Raw genomic sequence first — 16,241 nt, 5'->3', positions numbered from 1 at the left:
CCCGAACACCATCATGAGCGACAATGGCCCGTGCTTCCGCTGGCGAGAATGGTCCACGTTTGCCAAGAGCTACAATTTCAGGCATGTCACCTCCAGTCCGCACTACCCGCAGTCCAATGGCAAAGTCGAGAAAGGGGTGCCCATCGTTAAGCAGCTCGTCCGCAAGGCCTCGGACTCCGCTTCCGACATACACCTTGCGTACTTGTGTACCGGGCGACTCCCTTGTCCACTGGCATGTTGCCAGCTCAATTGCTGATGAACAGGGACCTGCGGACGACGCTTCCAGCCATACACCTGCCCAACTTGGATCACCTCCCGGTGCTGCAGAAGATGCAGCAGCTTCGCGACAGCCAGAAGCAGGGCTATGACGCACACGCCACCGATCTGGACACGCTATCCCCGGCAGACACGGTCAGGATCAAGATACCGGATGGTGGGTGGTCTGCTCCGGCTGTCGTTGTTCGACAGGCCGCGCCCAGATCCTATGTCATACGTACGGCTGATGGCTCCATTGTGCGAAGGAATCGAAGGGCACTGCGAAAAGTTGCTTGCCCACAACCACTTTCCCCTCCATTTCCACATGTCGAATTGCCACCTGCAGATGCCTCGAACCACGAGGCCACCAGTCGTGCCTCCCACTCACCTGTCAAGATACCGTCATCCCCTCCACCACCTCTCCGGCGGTCGACGAGGATCAGACGCAAGCCTCAGAGACTGGACTTATGAGCATTTGTTTTGTTTGTTCTGTTCTGTATTCCTCAGTCAGTCCCATTAGACAGACACACTCACATGTATATACATCTAAAAAATAAAAAGGGGGGGGAGATCTCATGATATGCAAACATGCAACCAATGAACACTCAGAATAGGACACGACCAATGGGCAGTCAGGACACTCAGAGGCGGCATCACCACAAGGGGGCATGACATAAACACTATAAAAGGGTTGAGGCACTCACACCCTGCCTCTTTCCACAGACAGACATCTAGAGAGTTACACAGGGTTGATCAGCAGCGTCACACCCCAGCACGTGGCTTAGAGCAAGCTGGCACAGTTAGACTGAGTTACTACAGTTAGATTAGCAGAGAGTCAAACTCATTTGAGAACTGTGTTAATAGTTCAATAAACACGTTGCACTCATTTCAGAGTCCGGAGCATCCTTTAGTTAAGACTGCATCAAGTAGCAGCCTGTGTTATCCGAAGCAGCATAACACAACATCCTCCAGCCCCTACAACCCTTCCTATCTCTGTTACATCCTCCAGACATATAGCCCTCCAAGATATGCCCAGCTCCCTTATGCAACCCCACACACACAAATAGCTGTGCTGTGCCCCTACAATCTACATGCACCCACTGTGATGCCCCCACCGGGGGTTCTGGGAAGAGAGTATTGTAGCATCGTGGTTATGATCTTGATTGATTAATAATCGAGAGACTGTGAGTTCAAACTCCGCTTAGGCAGTCAGAGCATCTCAATTCATTTCCAATAAAAAAGCTAAACTCAGTGTCAGTGAATGTATCTAATTGTCCTTCAGGAAAGGAAGCTCGATGTCTTTACCCAGCCTGGCGTGCATGTGACCCCAGTTAAAATCTATGTGGGTGAACCAATCAAGGGTATGTCTATTTCTCAGGGATTGACATTAAATGCGGTCTGGCCAGAAAGTACTCATCCTTAGAATAAATACACCTTCAATCTGAGTTGTTATCAGTGCAAGATTGTTCCTGTTATTGACAATTATCCTTGGGTAGATCCATTTTAATTAAAAAGTAATAAGCAGTTTTCCTCGCTAGTTTCTTGATACTCCACTTGACAAGGCAGCCCTGCAGTGCATACCCCTGGAGGATAGACTGGGAGGAGGGGATACACCACCAGGAGCCCCAAACACAAGGGTAGAACCTGCTCAGGTATTTTAGAACTATAACGGACGTCGGGCTCCCAGCCAAGCATACATAATGAGGCTTGGCTCACAGCCCAGGCATCCATGACTCTTGTTGAAACAGCTGCACCCCAGAGAAAAAAATGCTTGATTGCCAGCTCAGGCTCTCTGATCTCTGCGGTTAATTTCACAATGTTTGTTTACACAAGATTAAGTGGGTTTAACGCTTTATTTTTGTTACTGACGGGCAGCACGGTGGCGCAGTGGTTAGCATTGCTGCCTCGCGGCGCTGAGGTCCCTGGTTCGATCCCGGCTCTGGATCACTGTCCATGTGGAGTTTGTGTCTGCGTGGGTTTTGCCCCCACAACAGTCCAAAGATGTGCCGGTTAGGTGGATTGGCCATGCTAAATTGCCCCTTAATTGGAAAAAATTAATTGGGTACTATAAATTTATGGGAAAAAAACAATTTTTGTTGTTGATGCTTTAAAGTATCTGGATGATTGACACTTTTATTGCCTTGTCATGGAATGACTTTTTTAACACAGTGGAAAGTTATGAATAAATACTTTTTTAATTGTTTTTTTTATACATCCTACTGTCAGTATAGGGTTCATTGGTCTACACAGTGTACAGTGGGTTAATGGACATTGAAGTACCATAGCTTGGCAGAAGAGTCATGCATGGAATGTGGACAGAGGGGATAGCTTGGCATTTGAGTTTGAGGATCCATGGGGGGTGGGGGGGTGGATGGAGGGGAAGACCTTGGCATTGGGGACACAAGGGCCATTGGGTGGATGGAGGGTCATAACCTGGCATGTGGGCATGAGGAAGACCCTATCAGGGAGTCTGGTGTTCACAACACCTATGGGGTGGGCCATGTACCAAGACACATGAACTAAGAGAATCAGCCATTTGTCCCAGTCATTTCATCCAATTTTAGATCCTCTAGCCTCAGCTCCCACCATCACCTATTGCCAATGCCTCCTCCCATGCTAATGTAATGCCAATCCATGCCAACCCAAACCCCCATATACACCATTGCACCATAACCCTCCATGCCAACCTAATGCCAATCCAGGACCTTTACCAAACCTCATCATCGCTTATAGCCTCCATGCCAAATGATGCCCACCCATGCTAACTCATGCCAATCCAACCACAACTTTCATCCTTACACCCCCCCATGCTAACTCATGCATAATCCAGTATGGGCAGGCCTCAGGAGTTATGTTAAGATGAAATAAAATAAGGTTCAAAATATCTATCTCAGCCTTCACTATATTAAAAAGACAACAATATTTATGAAAGTCCCTTCAAAACTTTTTTAATCACGTCAAGTGCTTAATCCCTTAAGGAAACAAAGTTCTATTCATAACTCCACATCACTGACAGCTAATCCTTTAATAATCTCTTTGAGCTGTCAGTCAAACTATGACATTATAGCCCTATATGCTGACTCAAGCATCCTTTTTTATTTTTAAAAGGTTGGAAAATTTAATTATCTTCACATTATATCTGATCTGCCATTCAGGAATGTTTCTACTCCAGAAATTCTACTCCAGATATTCGTGACTCAAGGGGTTAAGACCTTTGCTCTTTGAAAATGGGATCAGCTTTCACTCAGTACTGAGTTCAATGGCCCTTCTGAGTTTGGGATTCCCTCATGCATGGGCAAAAATGGGATTTGACGGAAGCGGAGGCAGGACATCCACGTCCAGGCCACATCCACAATTGTGGATGCTCCGGGTAGTCTCCATGGCTCCATGGAATTCTGGCCAATCCTTATATAACTGGACCTCCTCTCTCCTCACTCCATGAACATGGCCATCAGAACAGATATGCCCTCTCTTTCTCCACTACACATTGGGAGTTCCTACCTCGATCAGAGGGGCCGCCGATTTCTCAGGGTAGGAGGGTCTTTTTTTTGGCCCTACCGTTCAGGGTCGCCTTCCCGCCAGCCTCAATTGTACGGAGAGCCCCGGCTTGCCGCTGACTGGCCTGGCCCTTCGAAAATCTGGGTGGGCTTGTCTGGAATATGCCATGCAGGAATGGGACCTAGAATTCAACTGGGGGGTTGGTACCCAATTTTGACACAATCTCTCCTAATACGTCAACCCCACCATCCAGGGATCAACCTGGCTAAACCTTCGCTAAACTCCCTCTGTAACAAGATCTCCCTCAGATAAGGAGATCAAAACTGCGCTCAGCATTCCAGCTTTGGCCTCACCAAGGTGCTGTATAATTGGAATAATAATAATTACAATAATCTTTATTACTGTCACAAGTAGGCACACATTAACACCGCAATGAAGTTACAGTGAAAATCCCCTCGTCGCCACACTGCAGTATGTGTTTGGGTGCACTGAGGGAGAATTCAGAATGTCCAATTCACCTAACAAGACACCTAGCAAGACATCCCTGCTCCTGTACTCGAATCCTCCGGCAATCAAGGCCAACATACCATTTGCCGCCTTTCCTGCCTGTTGTATCCCCATGCTTACCATCAGTGATTGGTGTACGGAGACACCCAGGTCTCGTTGCACAGTCCCCTCTCTCAATTTATAGCCATTCAGATAATAATCTTTGGACTTAGTATCCTACTAATACTGATTTCCTTCAGTTCCTCTCTCTCCTTAAACCTACATAATATATATATTAGCCTTTGAACCAGTCGAGTTGATGAAATGAATAATAATCCTCTTTTAAAGATGAAATAATTTAATGAATAATATAAATAATATTTGCCTAAATAATACTCAACTAGTAAAAGAAATAAAATACAGTAAAGATAACTAATGTAATAATGAAATAACTTCTAACTTCTCTCTCTCTCTAGCTAGTCTATGTCTTGTCTGTTCACTCTACTGAAGCACGCTGTGAGAAAGAGCGGGAAAGTCATTTTTATACCATCTGATAGTGAGACATCTAGTGTTGAATTGATTGTACTACAGTTACATACATTGATCATGCATATTGATATACAGAGACATTCCCAACATTCCTGGTATCTTATTTGTGTCCTCAGTTGTGAAGACAGAACTAAAGTATGTATTTAGTTGCTCAGCCATTTCTTTATCCGCCATTATAAATTCCCCTGTTGCTGATCGTTCGGGACCTACATTTGTCTTCACCAATCTGTTTCTCTTCACACACCTATAGAAAATCTTACAGTCAGATTTTATGTTCCCCACAAGCTTCCTCTCATACTCTATTTCCCCCTTCTTAATCAATCCCTTTGTTCTCCTTTGCTGAATTCTAAACTGCTCCCAATCCTCAAACCTGTTATTTTTTCTTGGCCAATTTGCATGCCTCTTTCCTTGCACTCATACTCTCTCTAGTTTCCCTTGTAAGCTATGCATTGGTCACCTTTCCCGTTTTACTTTTGCGCCAGCCAGGAATGAACAATTGCAGTTCCCCCATGCGTTCTGTGAATGTTTGTCTTTGCCTATCCACCGTCATCCCTTTAAGTAACATTCCCCAATCAATCATAGCCAACTCGCGCCTCAAATCATCTTTCATTTAGATTCGGGACCCTGGTCTTAGAATCAATTACGTCACTCTCCACCTTGATGAAGAATTCTACCATATTACGGGCATTCGTCCCCAAGGGGCCTGGCACAACTCGATTTCCTTTCTCATTACACAGTGAGATAGATAATGCTGGGAAGAAATGCAGCGTGATACATTGTGAATTGTGAACTAAATTTTATTGCAGTGACACAGATGTTTAGTGTGACAAGGAATTCCCAGGATGATGTTAAACTGGAGCTTTCCCAAATGACGGCTAACAGTAAGTGTCTGTCAGAATGTCTTCAAGTCTGCAACACACATTATCCCTGTCAAAATGAAATCATATTAAAGCAATGGCCTTGATACTTGTCGGGAGATTAAAACACAGAACCCAAAAAAGTCAAGGATGCCGAGGTCCCTCTGAAGTTAACACGGGACCTCATCACTATTGATTAGTTTTAATGATGATGAAAGCTGACCCATGACTACTCATACACGCAAACATGCATAGGAAATAGAAGCAGGACGAGGCCATTCGGCCCTTCGAGCCTGCTTCGCAATTCATTGTGATCTTGGCTGAACATCATATTTAATACCCTGATCCCACCTTCCCCCCATATCCCATCAACCATTTAGCCCCAAGAGCTGTATCTAATGCCTACCTGAAATCACTCAACCTTTCGGCGCAACTACTTCCTGTGGGAGTGAATTCCACAGATTCCCCGCTCTCTGGGTGAAGACATTTCCCCTCACCTCAGTCCCAGAAGGTTTACCCCTGACCCTCAAACTATGACCCCTAGTTCTGGACCCCCCCCATCATCGGGAACATTCTTTCTGAATCTACCCTGTCAAATCCTGTTAGAATTTTGTCAGTTTCTATCAGATCCCCTCTCACTCTTCGAAACTCCAATGAATATAATCCTAACCCACTTAGTCTCTCCTCGTATGACAGTCCCGCTATCCCAGGAATAAGCCTGGTAAACCCTCGCTGTGCTCCCTCCACAGCAAGAACATCCTTCCTCAGATAAGGACACCAAAACTGCACACAATACTCCAGGTGTGGCCTCACCAATGCCCGATACAATTGCAGTAAAACATCCCCATTCTATACTCAAATCATCTCGCTATGAAGGCCAACATCCCATTTGCCTCCTTTGCTGCCTGCTGTACCTGCGCGCTTACTTTCATGTCTTGCTGAGTATTCCCGTGCGGGATTCTCCCGCAGTCGGCGGGCGACCGTACCGGCGCCAAAGAATGGCGTGAACCACTCCGGCATCGGGCCGCCCGGAAGGTGTGGAATCCTCCGCAATGGTCCTGGCCGGCGCTGGAGTGGTTGGCGCCATGCCAACCGGCGCCGAAGGACCTCTGGCGGCCGTCACGAGTTGGCGCATGTGCAGAACCGCTGGTGTTATTCCTGTGCATGCGCTGGGGGTTTCTTCTCTGCGCCGGCCATCGCGGAGCCTTACACAGGCCGGCGCAGCGGGAAAGAGTGCCCCCACGGCACAGGCCCGCCCGCAGATCGGTGGGCCCCGATCGCGGGCCAGGCCACCGTGGGGGCCCCCCCGGGGCCGTAAACCCACCCCCCCCCCCCCCCCGAGGTCTCCGCAAGCCGCCCTCAAAGCCAGATCCCGCCGGTATGGACCTTGTCTAATCCACGCCGGCGGGACTGGCCGATAACGGGCAGCCGCTCGGCCCATCAGGGCCCAGAGGGGGTGCCACTGCCAACGGCCCTCGACCGGCGCGGCGTGATCCCCGCCCCCGCCCAAAAACCGGCGCCGGAGAATTCGGCAGATGGTGTCGGAGAGGCGGGGCGGGATTCACACCGCACCCCCCCGGCGATTCTCCGACCCGGCGTGGGGTGCGAGAATCCCGCCCGTGGCGTCTCTCAATTTGCAGCCATTCAAATAATAACCTGCCTTCCTATTTTTGGTAACAAAGTGGATAACCTCACATTTATCCCCATTATATTGTATCAGTACCCACTCACTCAGCCTGTCCAAATCCCGCTGAAGCATCTCTGCATCCTCCTCACAGCTCACCCTCCCACCCAACTTTGTAATCTGCAAATTTGGAGATAATGGGCGGGATTCTCCGACCCCCCGGGGGCTGGCATGAATCCCGCCCCCGCTGGTTGCCGAATTCTCCGGCACCGGAGTTTCGGCGAGGGCGGGAATCGGCCGCGCCGGTTGGCGGGCCCCCACCGGCGATTCTCCGGCCCGGATGGGTCGAAGTCCCGCTGCTGGAATGCCTGTCCCACCGGCGTGGATTAAACCACCTCTCTTACCGGCGGGACAAGGCGGCGCGGGCGGGCTCCGGGGTCCTGGGGGGGACGATCTGGCCCCAGGGGGGGTGCCCCCACGGTGGCCTGGCCCGCGATTGGGGCCCACCGATCTGCGGGCAGGCCTGTGCCGTGGGGGCACTCTTTTCCTTCCGCCTTCGCCACGGTCTCCACCATGGCGGAGGCGGAAGAGACCCCCTCCACTGCGCATGTGCGGGGATGCCGTGAGCGGCCGCTGACGCTCCCGCGCATGCGCCGCCCGGCAATGTCATTTCCGCGCCAGCTGGTGGGGCACCAAAGGCCTTTCCCGCCAGCTGGCGGGGCGGAAATCAGTCCGACGCGGGCCTAGCCCCTCAAGGTGAGGGCTCAGCCTCTCAAGATGCGGAGAATTCCACACCTTTGGGGCGGCGCGATGCTGGACTGATTTGCGCCGTTTTTAGCGCCAGTCGGTGGACATCGCGCCGATTGCGGAGAATCCCGCCCCAGGTGTCAGACCAGGGTTTGCACATGGGAGGCAATGGCTGTGAGTGAGAGACAGACAGACAGGCAGGCAGAGACACAGAGAGAGACACACACATACAGACACAGAGAGAGACACAGAGAGAGAGAGAGAGAGCGACACACACACACATACACACACACACACAGAGAGACACAGAAAGACAGAGGCACTCAGAGAGACAGAGAGAGAGAGAAAGAGAGACAGACAGACAGACAAACAGAGAGCGAGAGAGACAGACACACACATACAGAGATAGAGATAGAGAGAGAGAGAGAGACACACACAGAGAGAGACAGAGACAGACACACACATACAGAGATAGAGATAGAGAGCGAGAGAGAGAGAGACACAGAGAGAGACAGAGACAGACACACACATACAGAGATAGAGATAGAGAGAGAGAGAGAGAGAGAGAGAGACACAGAGAGAGACAGAGACAGACACACACAGACAGGGATAGAGATAGAGAGAGAGAGAGACACAGAGAGAGACAGAGACAGCGACAGAGAGACAGAGAGAGAGAGAAAGACGCAGAGAGGCAGAGAGAGAGACACACACACACACAGACACAGTCAGAAATAGAGAGAGGGACAGAGACAGAGTCACAGAAAGAAAGAGACACAGAGACAGACAGAGAGAGAGACAGGGATACAGAGAGACAAAGAGACAGAGATTCACACGCACAGAAACAGAGACACAGAGAGACAGAGAGAGAGACAGAGATACAGACAGAGAGGCAGAGATAGAGAGAGAGGCACAGAAAGACAGAGAGAGAGAGACATGGACACAGAGAGACAGCGACACAGACAGGCAGAGAGAAAGATACAGAGAGACAGAGACACAGAGAGAGAGAGACAGAGATACAGAGAGACAAAGAGACAGAGAGAGAGACACACACACAGAGACAGAGAAACAGAGAGAGAGACATGGACACAGAGCGATGGACACAGAGAGACAGAGACACAGACAGGCAGAGAGAAAGACACAGAGAGACAGAGAAACAGAGAGAGACAGAGATACAGAGAGACAAAGAGACAGAGAGAGACACACACACACACACACAGACAGAGACACAGAAAGACAGAGAGAGAGACAGAGATACAGAGAGACAGAGACAGAGAGACAGAGACAGAGAGACACAAAGACACAGAGAGTCAGAGAGATAAAGACACAGAAAGATAGAGAAAGACACAGAGAGACAGAGGCAGAGAGACAGAGAGAGAGAAACAGAGAGGCACAGAGAGAGAGACACACAGAGACAGAGAGGCAGAGACCTGGGGTGGAGGAGAATTGGCCATGATGACGTGTGGAGGTGGGAGGGGTTGGGGTAGGGTGGGAGAGATGCTGGGCCCAGTTTGGGAGTGGAGGGGTGGAAGTGGCAGTGATCACGAGGGGGTGGGGGGTGAGAAGGTGACCATCAATTGTTAATTGAAGGTTCCCAAAAGGCAGAGGTGAAAGCAAATGTTTCCTCGACACTCTGGGGAAGAGATCCTCTACCACCCATAAGGAGTGCTGGAAAATATCCATTAAACCTCAGTGGTGGGAGAATGTTTCGAAAATATAACGCTGGACAAAATTGATAGTCGCTTGAACAAGTGTCACTTCATTAAGGAAAGCAAGTATTGTAGAAAGATTAAATCGAGTTGCCATGTCTACAAAACGTGGAATGAAAATATTTCTGTCCTTGTCCCCTGCCATTAGCTCCATGGAAACTCTCTCCTTAACGTCAGGAATCAATGGGAGGCTTACAATAGGATGTAGTCATGTCTAATACTTTTTACAAACTTCAAACTTATCACTAATGGCCAGCACGGCAGCACAGTGGTTAGCACTGTCGCTTCTCAGCACCAGGGTCCCAGGTTCGATTCCCAGCTTGGGGCACTGTCTGTGCGGAGTCTGCACGTTCTCCCCATGTCTGCGTGGGTTTCCTCCGGGTGCTCCGGTTTCCTCCCACAAGTCCCGAAAGACGTGCTGTTAGGTGAATTGGACATTCTGAATTCTCCCTCGGTGTACCCGAACAGGCGCCGGAATGTGGCGACGAGGGGCTTTTCACAGTAACTTCATTGCAGTTTTAATGTAAGCCCACTTGTGACACTAATAAAGATTATTATTAGTAATAATCTCTTCCATTAGCCTCATAAAGACTTCGTCAACCACACTGGCATCTTTTAAAAGGGGTTTTGACCTCTGGAAAGTGAGGGAATTGTCCCTATAATTTCAAGACAAGTTTGTTTTACACTCTGATTCTTATTATTTGAGACCAATAGCACTTGTCTAACCCACTAATGAACAACATCAGTTTTCTTTCAGGGGTTACAATAACATGAACCACAGAAACCAGAGAATTCCTACAGCACAGACAGAAGGAGACCATACGGCCCATTGTGTCCGCACTGACTATCTGGAAGAGAATCCGACTGAGGCCCACTCCGCCACCCTATCCCCGTAACCTCACCAAACCTGCGCATATTTGGGACACTACGGGCAATTTATCATGGCCACTTAAACGAACTGGCACATGTTTGGACTGTGGGAGGAAACCGGAGTTCCCGGAGGAAACTCACGCAGACACCGGGAGAACATGTAAACTCCACACAGACAGTCACCCAAGGCTGGAATCGAACTCCTGGTGCTGTGAGGCAGCAGTGCTAACCACTGTGAGGTAGCAGTGCCAACCACTGTGCCATCCCATGTCAATTTTCATCTGTGCCTTTTTCATAGGATGTTTACTCAACAATCTAGGTATCTCAGTGGAGGATTTATAAGGTGGCTTACTCCAGCTATCTTAACTGGAATTAAATATCTCTTTTGTGACTATAATGGTTTGCTGCGTGACATGAAGATGCATGTCCATTAAGCAACCATGAATCAAAATGATTAGGGCAAAAAAAAATTTAATGGAATAAACAGGAAGGCCCTTTGAATTGGGATTGTGTTGGAGTGGGATTAGGTTGGGATGGATTGGAGTTGGTTTAGGAATAGAACAAAGAAGAACAAAGAAAAATACAGCAAAGAACAGGCCTTTCGGCCCTCCCAGCCTGCTCCGATCCAGATCCTCTATCTAAAACTGTCACCTATTTTCTAAGGATCTGTATCCCTCTACTCCCCGCCCATTCATGTATCTGTCTAGATACATCTTAAATGATGCTATCGTGCCCGCCTCTACCACCTTCGCCGGCAATGCGAACCAGGCACCCACCACCCTCTGCGTAAAGAACTTTCCACGCATATCTCCCTTAAACCTTTCCCCTCGCACCTTGAACTGGTGACCCCTAGTAATTGACACCCCCACTCTTGGAAAAAGCTTCGTGCTAGCCACCCTGTCCATACCTCTCATGATTTTGTAGACCTCAATGAGGTCCCCCCACAACCTCCGTCTTTCTAATGAAAATAATCCTAATTTACTCAGCCTCTCTTCATAGCTAGCACCCTCCATACCAGGCAACATCCTGGTGAACCTCCTCTGCACCGTCTCTAAAGCATCCACATCCTTCTGGTAATGTGGCGGCCAGAACTGCACGCAGTATTCCAAATGTGGCCTAACCAAAGTCCTATACAACTGTAACATGACCTGCCGACTCTTGTACTCAATACCCCTTCCGATGAAGGAAAGCATGCTGTATGCCTTCTTGACCACTATCGACCTGCGTTGCCACCTCCAGGGTACAATGGACCTGAACACCCTGATCTCTCTGTACATCAGTTTTCCCCAGGGCTTTTTCATTTACCTCTTGAATTGAATCTTGAACGGATTGGGTTGAGATTTAGATTGGAGTTAGGTTGCAATTGGGATTGAGTTGGGATTGGGGATGAGTTGGAATAGATTCAGATTGTATTGGGGTTGGATTGGGATTGGAATTAATTTGTAATGGGTTGGAGTTGGATCTGTATTGGTATTGGATTGGATTGGGATTGACTTGGATTGGGATTGGGCTAGAGTTGGATCTATATTGGTATTGGATTGGATTGGGATTGACTTGGATTGGCATTGGGTTGGAGTTGGATCTATATTGGTATTGGATTGGATTGGGATTGATTGGATTGGCATTGGGTTGGAGTTGGATCTATATTGGGTAGATGCTGGATTAGAATTAGGTTTGATTTGGTTTGGGCTGGATTAGAACTTGATTGAGTTGGAATTGGGATGGAGTTGGATTGGGAATGGGTTGTATTGAGATTGGGTTGGATTGGGCTGGAGCTGGGCTGGAATGGAATTACGTTGGATTGGGTTTGGGAATGGGTTGGAGTTCGATTGCATTGGTATTCGGTTAGGATTGGCATTGGGACTGGGTAGGAGTTGGGTTGGATTGGCATTGGGTTGGGAAGTAGTTAGATTGGGATTGGGTTGGGTTGAAGTTTGGTTGGAGTTGGAATGGATTGGAATTGGTTTGAATTGGAATGGGATTGGGGTTGGGTTAGGTTAGGATTGGGGTTGGGGTTGGGATTGGGTTAGGGTTGGATTGGGAATGAGTTGAGTTGAGTTGGATTGGAATTGGGTTGGATTAGTGTTGGGATTGGGATTGGGTTAGGGTTGGATTGGGAATGAGTTGAGTTGAGTTGGATTGGAATTGGGTTGGATTAGGGTTGGGATTGGGTTGGATTTGGATTGTCTGCACCGTGCATATGACAGCTAGAACTTCCAGAATCTGTGGTGTCTGCTTGCTTTGCTCCAAGTCAACACCCAGCCTTAACCAATCAAGCACAGTGAGCATGGATCAGTTGTCAAACTCACATAATCGAAAACAAAACAATGTAACCATTGAACACGATAGGTGGTGTCAACAGGGTAGAGGCATTATTCTCTGCAAGTGATGGTGAAACTTAGTCACGGTATGAACCTAGTGCCAAATTTTGATCGGGATAGATGTGACTGCAGGGAAGCGAAAATGGCATTTCTTCATTGGTCCATGTTTGATGTTGATATGTTGATTGGATGTGGGATGATGATCTTGTTTCTTATTCAGTTGCCCAGATGTTCCTTGAAGAGAGAAACTCTCTGGCTGACGTGGGGGTGGATCTTACACAGATGGCGAACCAAAGTAAGTGTTATAGATCATAGTTAAATCCCAGTGGGAGCCCTCCCCCCACCTGCCGCCTCATTGAGACAGCTGTGCAGTAATACACCGAGATAATTTTGTATGATAAAACCAACATCTGCCATAGAATCAAAAAATCCCTACAGAGCAGAAGGAGACCATTCGGCCCATCGAGTCTGCATCAACTATCCGAAAGAGCATCCTACGCAGGCCCACATCCCCATCTTATCCCCACCTAACCTTTTGGATACCAAGGGGTAATTTATCATTGCCCAATCCGCCTAACCTACACATCTTTGGACTGTGGGAGGAAACCGGAGCACCCGGAGGAAACCCACGCAGACACGGGGAGGACGTGCAGACTCCACACTTTCACCCAAGGCCGGAATTGAACCCAGGATCCTGGAGGCATCAGTGCTAACCACATGCCGCCCACTTTGGGGTAATTCTTATCCAGGCGAGAAGGGAGGAATGGGTCCACCAAGCAGAGACTTCAGCATTGAAAATATCGGAATCCAGCACTGCTTTAATTCTCAGATTCGCCAAAGCAACCGACTGAGGCTCAGTAAGCAAATGGCCCCACCTCTGGGACTCCTGCCAAACCCACAGTGAAAATCGAGGACCGCCCCTCCTCACCCCCCCCCCCCCCACCCACCCCTCACCTCCCCCCCCACTGGAATATTATATCCACGTGGCCTTTACAAAGTCAGGATCCTGGATAAAGTGGTGGAGGAGATCAGTGGGAGGCAGCAGAGGAGCTGATTTTAAGCTTCCCCAGTTGAATGCTGCCCAGTTGAATGCTGCCATCTCTCCCTCTCTTTCCCCCTGGGGGGGGGGAGGGCTTTAAGCTACCCAGGTGTCTCGCCGTACAGCTCTGTGTTTTACAACGGCTTCAACGCATCTTTTTGATTATTATCTTCAGTGTTCGCCCTTCACTCATTCCCCCTCCCCATAACTGGGTCAGATATAAATTCCTCTCCATCTGTACCGTGGCTCTTTCATTTCCTGATGTAGTGGCATTGTCACTGGCCCAGCAGAATGTTCGGGGGACCCGCGTTCGAACCCCACCGGGACACATGGTGAAAATTTTCAATTCGATAAAAGAAATCTGGAATTAAAAGTCTAATGATGATCAAGAAGCCATTGTTGTAAAAACCCATCTGGTTCACTAATGTCCTTTCAGGAAGGAAATCTGCCCCCCACCCCGTACCCTGGCCGGGCCTACATGTGACTCCAGACCCACAGCAATATGGGTGATTGGCAATAGCCCAGCACTCAGTTCAAGGGTGATTAGGAATGGACACCACATCCCATAATGAGTAGACACAACAATATTGTACGGGCTCAATGGTGGCACAGTGGTTAGCACTGCTGCCTCATGCTGCCAGGGACCCGGGTTTAATTCCGACCTTGGGTGACTGTCTGTGCGGAGTCTGCACGTTCTCCCCGTGTCTGCGTGGGTTTCCTCCGGGTGCTCCGGTTTCCTCCCACAGTCCAAAGATGTGCAGGTTAGGTGGATTGACTGAGCTAAAATTGCCCCTTCGAGTGCAAAGGTGCGCAGATTAGGTGGGGTTACAGAGATAGGGAGCGCAATTCTCCCATCGGGAGTCTAAGTGCCGACGCCGGAGTGAAAACCGGAGTGTTTCACTCCGACGTCGGAACCCGCTCCCAGCCCCCTATTCTCCCGCCCCCGGGGGGCTAGGAGCGGCGTCACGTCATTTACGCGCGCCTGGCCTTGGCGCCGCGTAAAAGCAGCACCGCGTAAATGACGCGGCCGGCAGTGCATAAATGACGTCACCCGCACATACGCGGTTCTCCCCGAGGCCGCCCCGCAAGAAGATGTCGGATGGATCTTACGGGGCGGCGGAAGAAAGGAGGTCTTCCTTCAGGGAGGCCGGCCCGCCGATCGGTGGGCACCGATCACGGGCCAGACCCCACCATCTGAGGCCCCCCCCCGGTGCAGGAACTCCCTCCCCCCCACCACCCCCCCCCCCACAGGCCGCCCCTCCGGCGTTCCTGCGCTGTTCCCGCTGGCAGCGACCAGGTGTGGACGGCGCCGGCGGGAACCCGTCGTGTTGGGCAGGCCACTTGGCCCATGCGGGCCGGAGAATCGCCGCTCGCCCGTTGCAAACGGCGAGCGGCGATTCTCCCAGCGGCCAGCCGTGATTCTCGCCGCGCCGGTTTGGGGGGGGGGGGGAATCGCGTGCGGGCGTCGGGGCGGCGTGGCGGGACACGCGCAGCGCCCCGGTGATTCTCCCACCCGGAGTGGGGGGGGGAGAATTCCGCGCAGGGTGGGTGAATGGATGCTCTTTCGGAGGGTTGGTGCAGACTCGATGGGCCGAATGGCCTCCTTCTGCACTGTAGGGATTCTATGAATCTATAAAAAAAACTGTACACACTTTGAGAATAACCAACCAACAGCTGGAAATAAATATTAGCCACAGCAACCGACCTCCTCACCACACAGGGAAGGAACTTGTATTTTAATAGTTAGAGAAAATGTTTTATTGATCAGTCGCTGCTCCACCTCTGCCTCAGAATCGGCAATTGTCCTGAAGCGATTAGGTTACTGAGGCAAGGCTGGGGAATTCAGGTCGGTCGGACCATTGGATACAAAGGGCGGGATTTTCCCGGTCCCCCAGCCGCGTGGTTCGCGGCGACACCCCGCTCGCTGGCAGTGGGATTCTCTACTCTCGCCGCTCAATGGGATTAACCAACCCCAGCTTGTCAGGAAACCCGTGGGCGCTCTGCCAATATTCCCATTCACCAGAGAATCCCGCTGCTGTGAACCAGTGGGGAATTCCTATCCCGCTTTCCTGAGTTCCCCGTAACTTCCGACGGGATCCTCCGCACGGCTCGATATTCCGCGGCATGTCTTGGCTGAGACGTTCGCTGGCCACTCTCGAATAGATGCATCTATTTTAATTTACTATAATTTACTATAATTTACAAACCTTACTTCTCTGCTTATCCAAGGGTAAGATTAGCAGGAAAATGTAAAGACACACGAGTACTACACGAGCAGGCTACAGTCGA

The 16,241-nt window shown here is 49.8% G+C and overlaps 1 protein-coding gene across 1 annotated transcript in view; it reads left to right on the top strand.

Moving 5' to 3' along the window:
• LOC140403402 (uncharacterized) overlaps positions 1-16,241 on the top strand; it is a 960,939-nt gene that overhangs the window by 15,447 nt on the left and 929,251 nt on the right. Inside the window, exons 2-3 of the mRNA XM_072491328.1 lie at positions 5,595-5,669; positions 13,134-13,208. Coding sequence (XP_072347429.1) covers positions 5,595-5,669; positions 13,134-13,208 — 150 coding nt within the window. The remainder of the gene's footprint in view (positions 1-5,594; positions 5,670-13,133; positions 13,209-16,241) is intronic.

Source organism: Scyliorhinus torazame, chromosome 27 (genome assembly GCF_047496885.1).
Source record: "Scyliorhinus torazame isolate Kashiwa2021f chromosome 27, sScyTor2.1, whole genome shotgun sequence".
In the NCBI taxonomy this organism is placed as follows: domain Eukaryota; kingdom Metazoa; phylum Chordata; class Chondrichthyes; order Carcharhiniformes; family Scyliorhinidae; genus Scyliorhinus; species Scyliorhinus torazame.
This window is presented reverse-complemented; position numbering and strand designations above follow the sequence as displayed.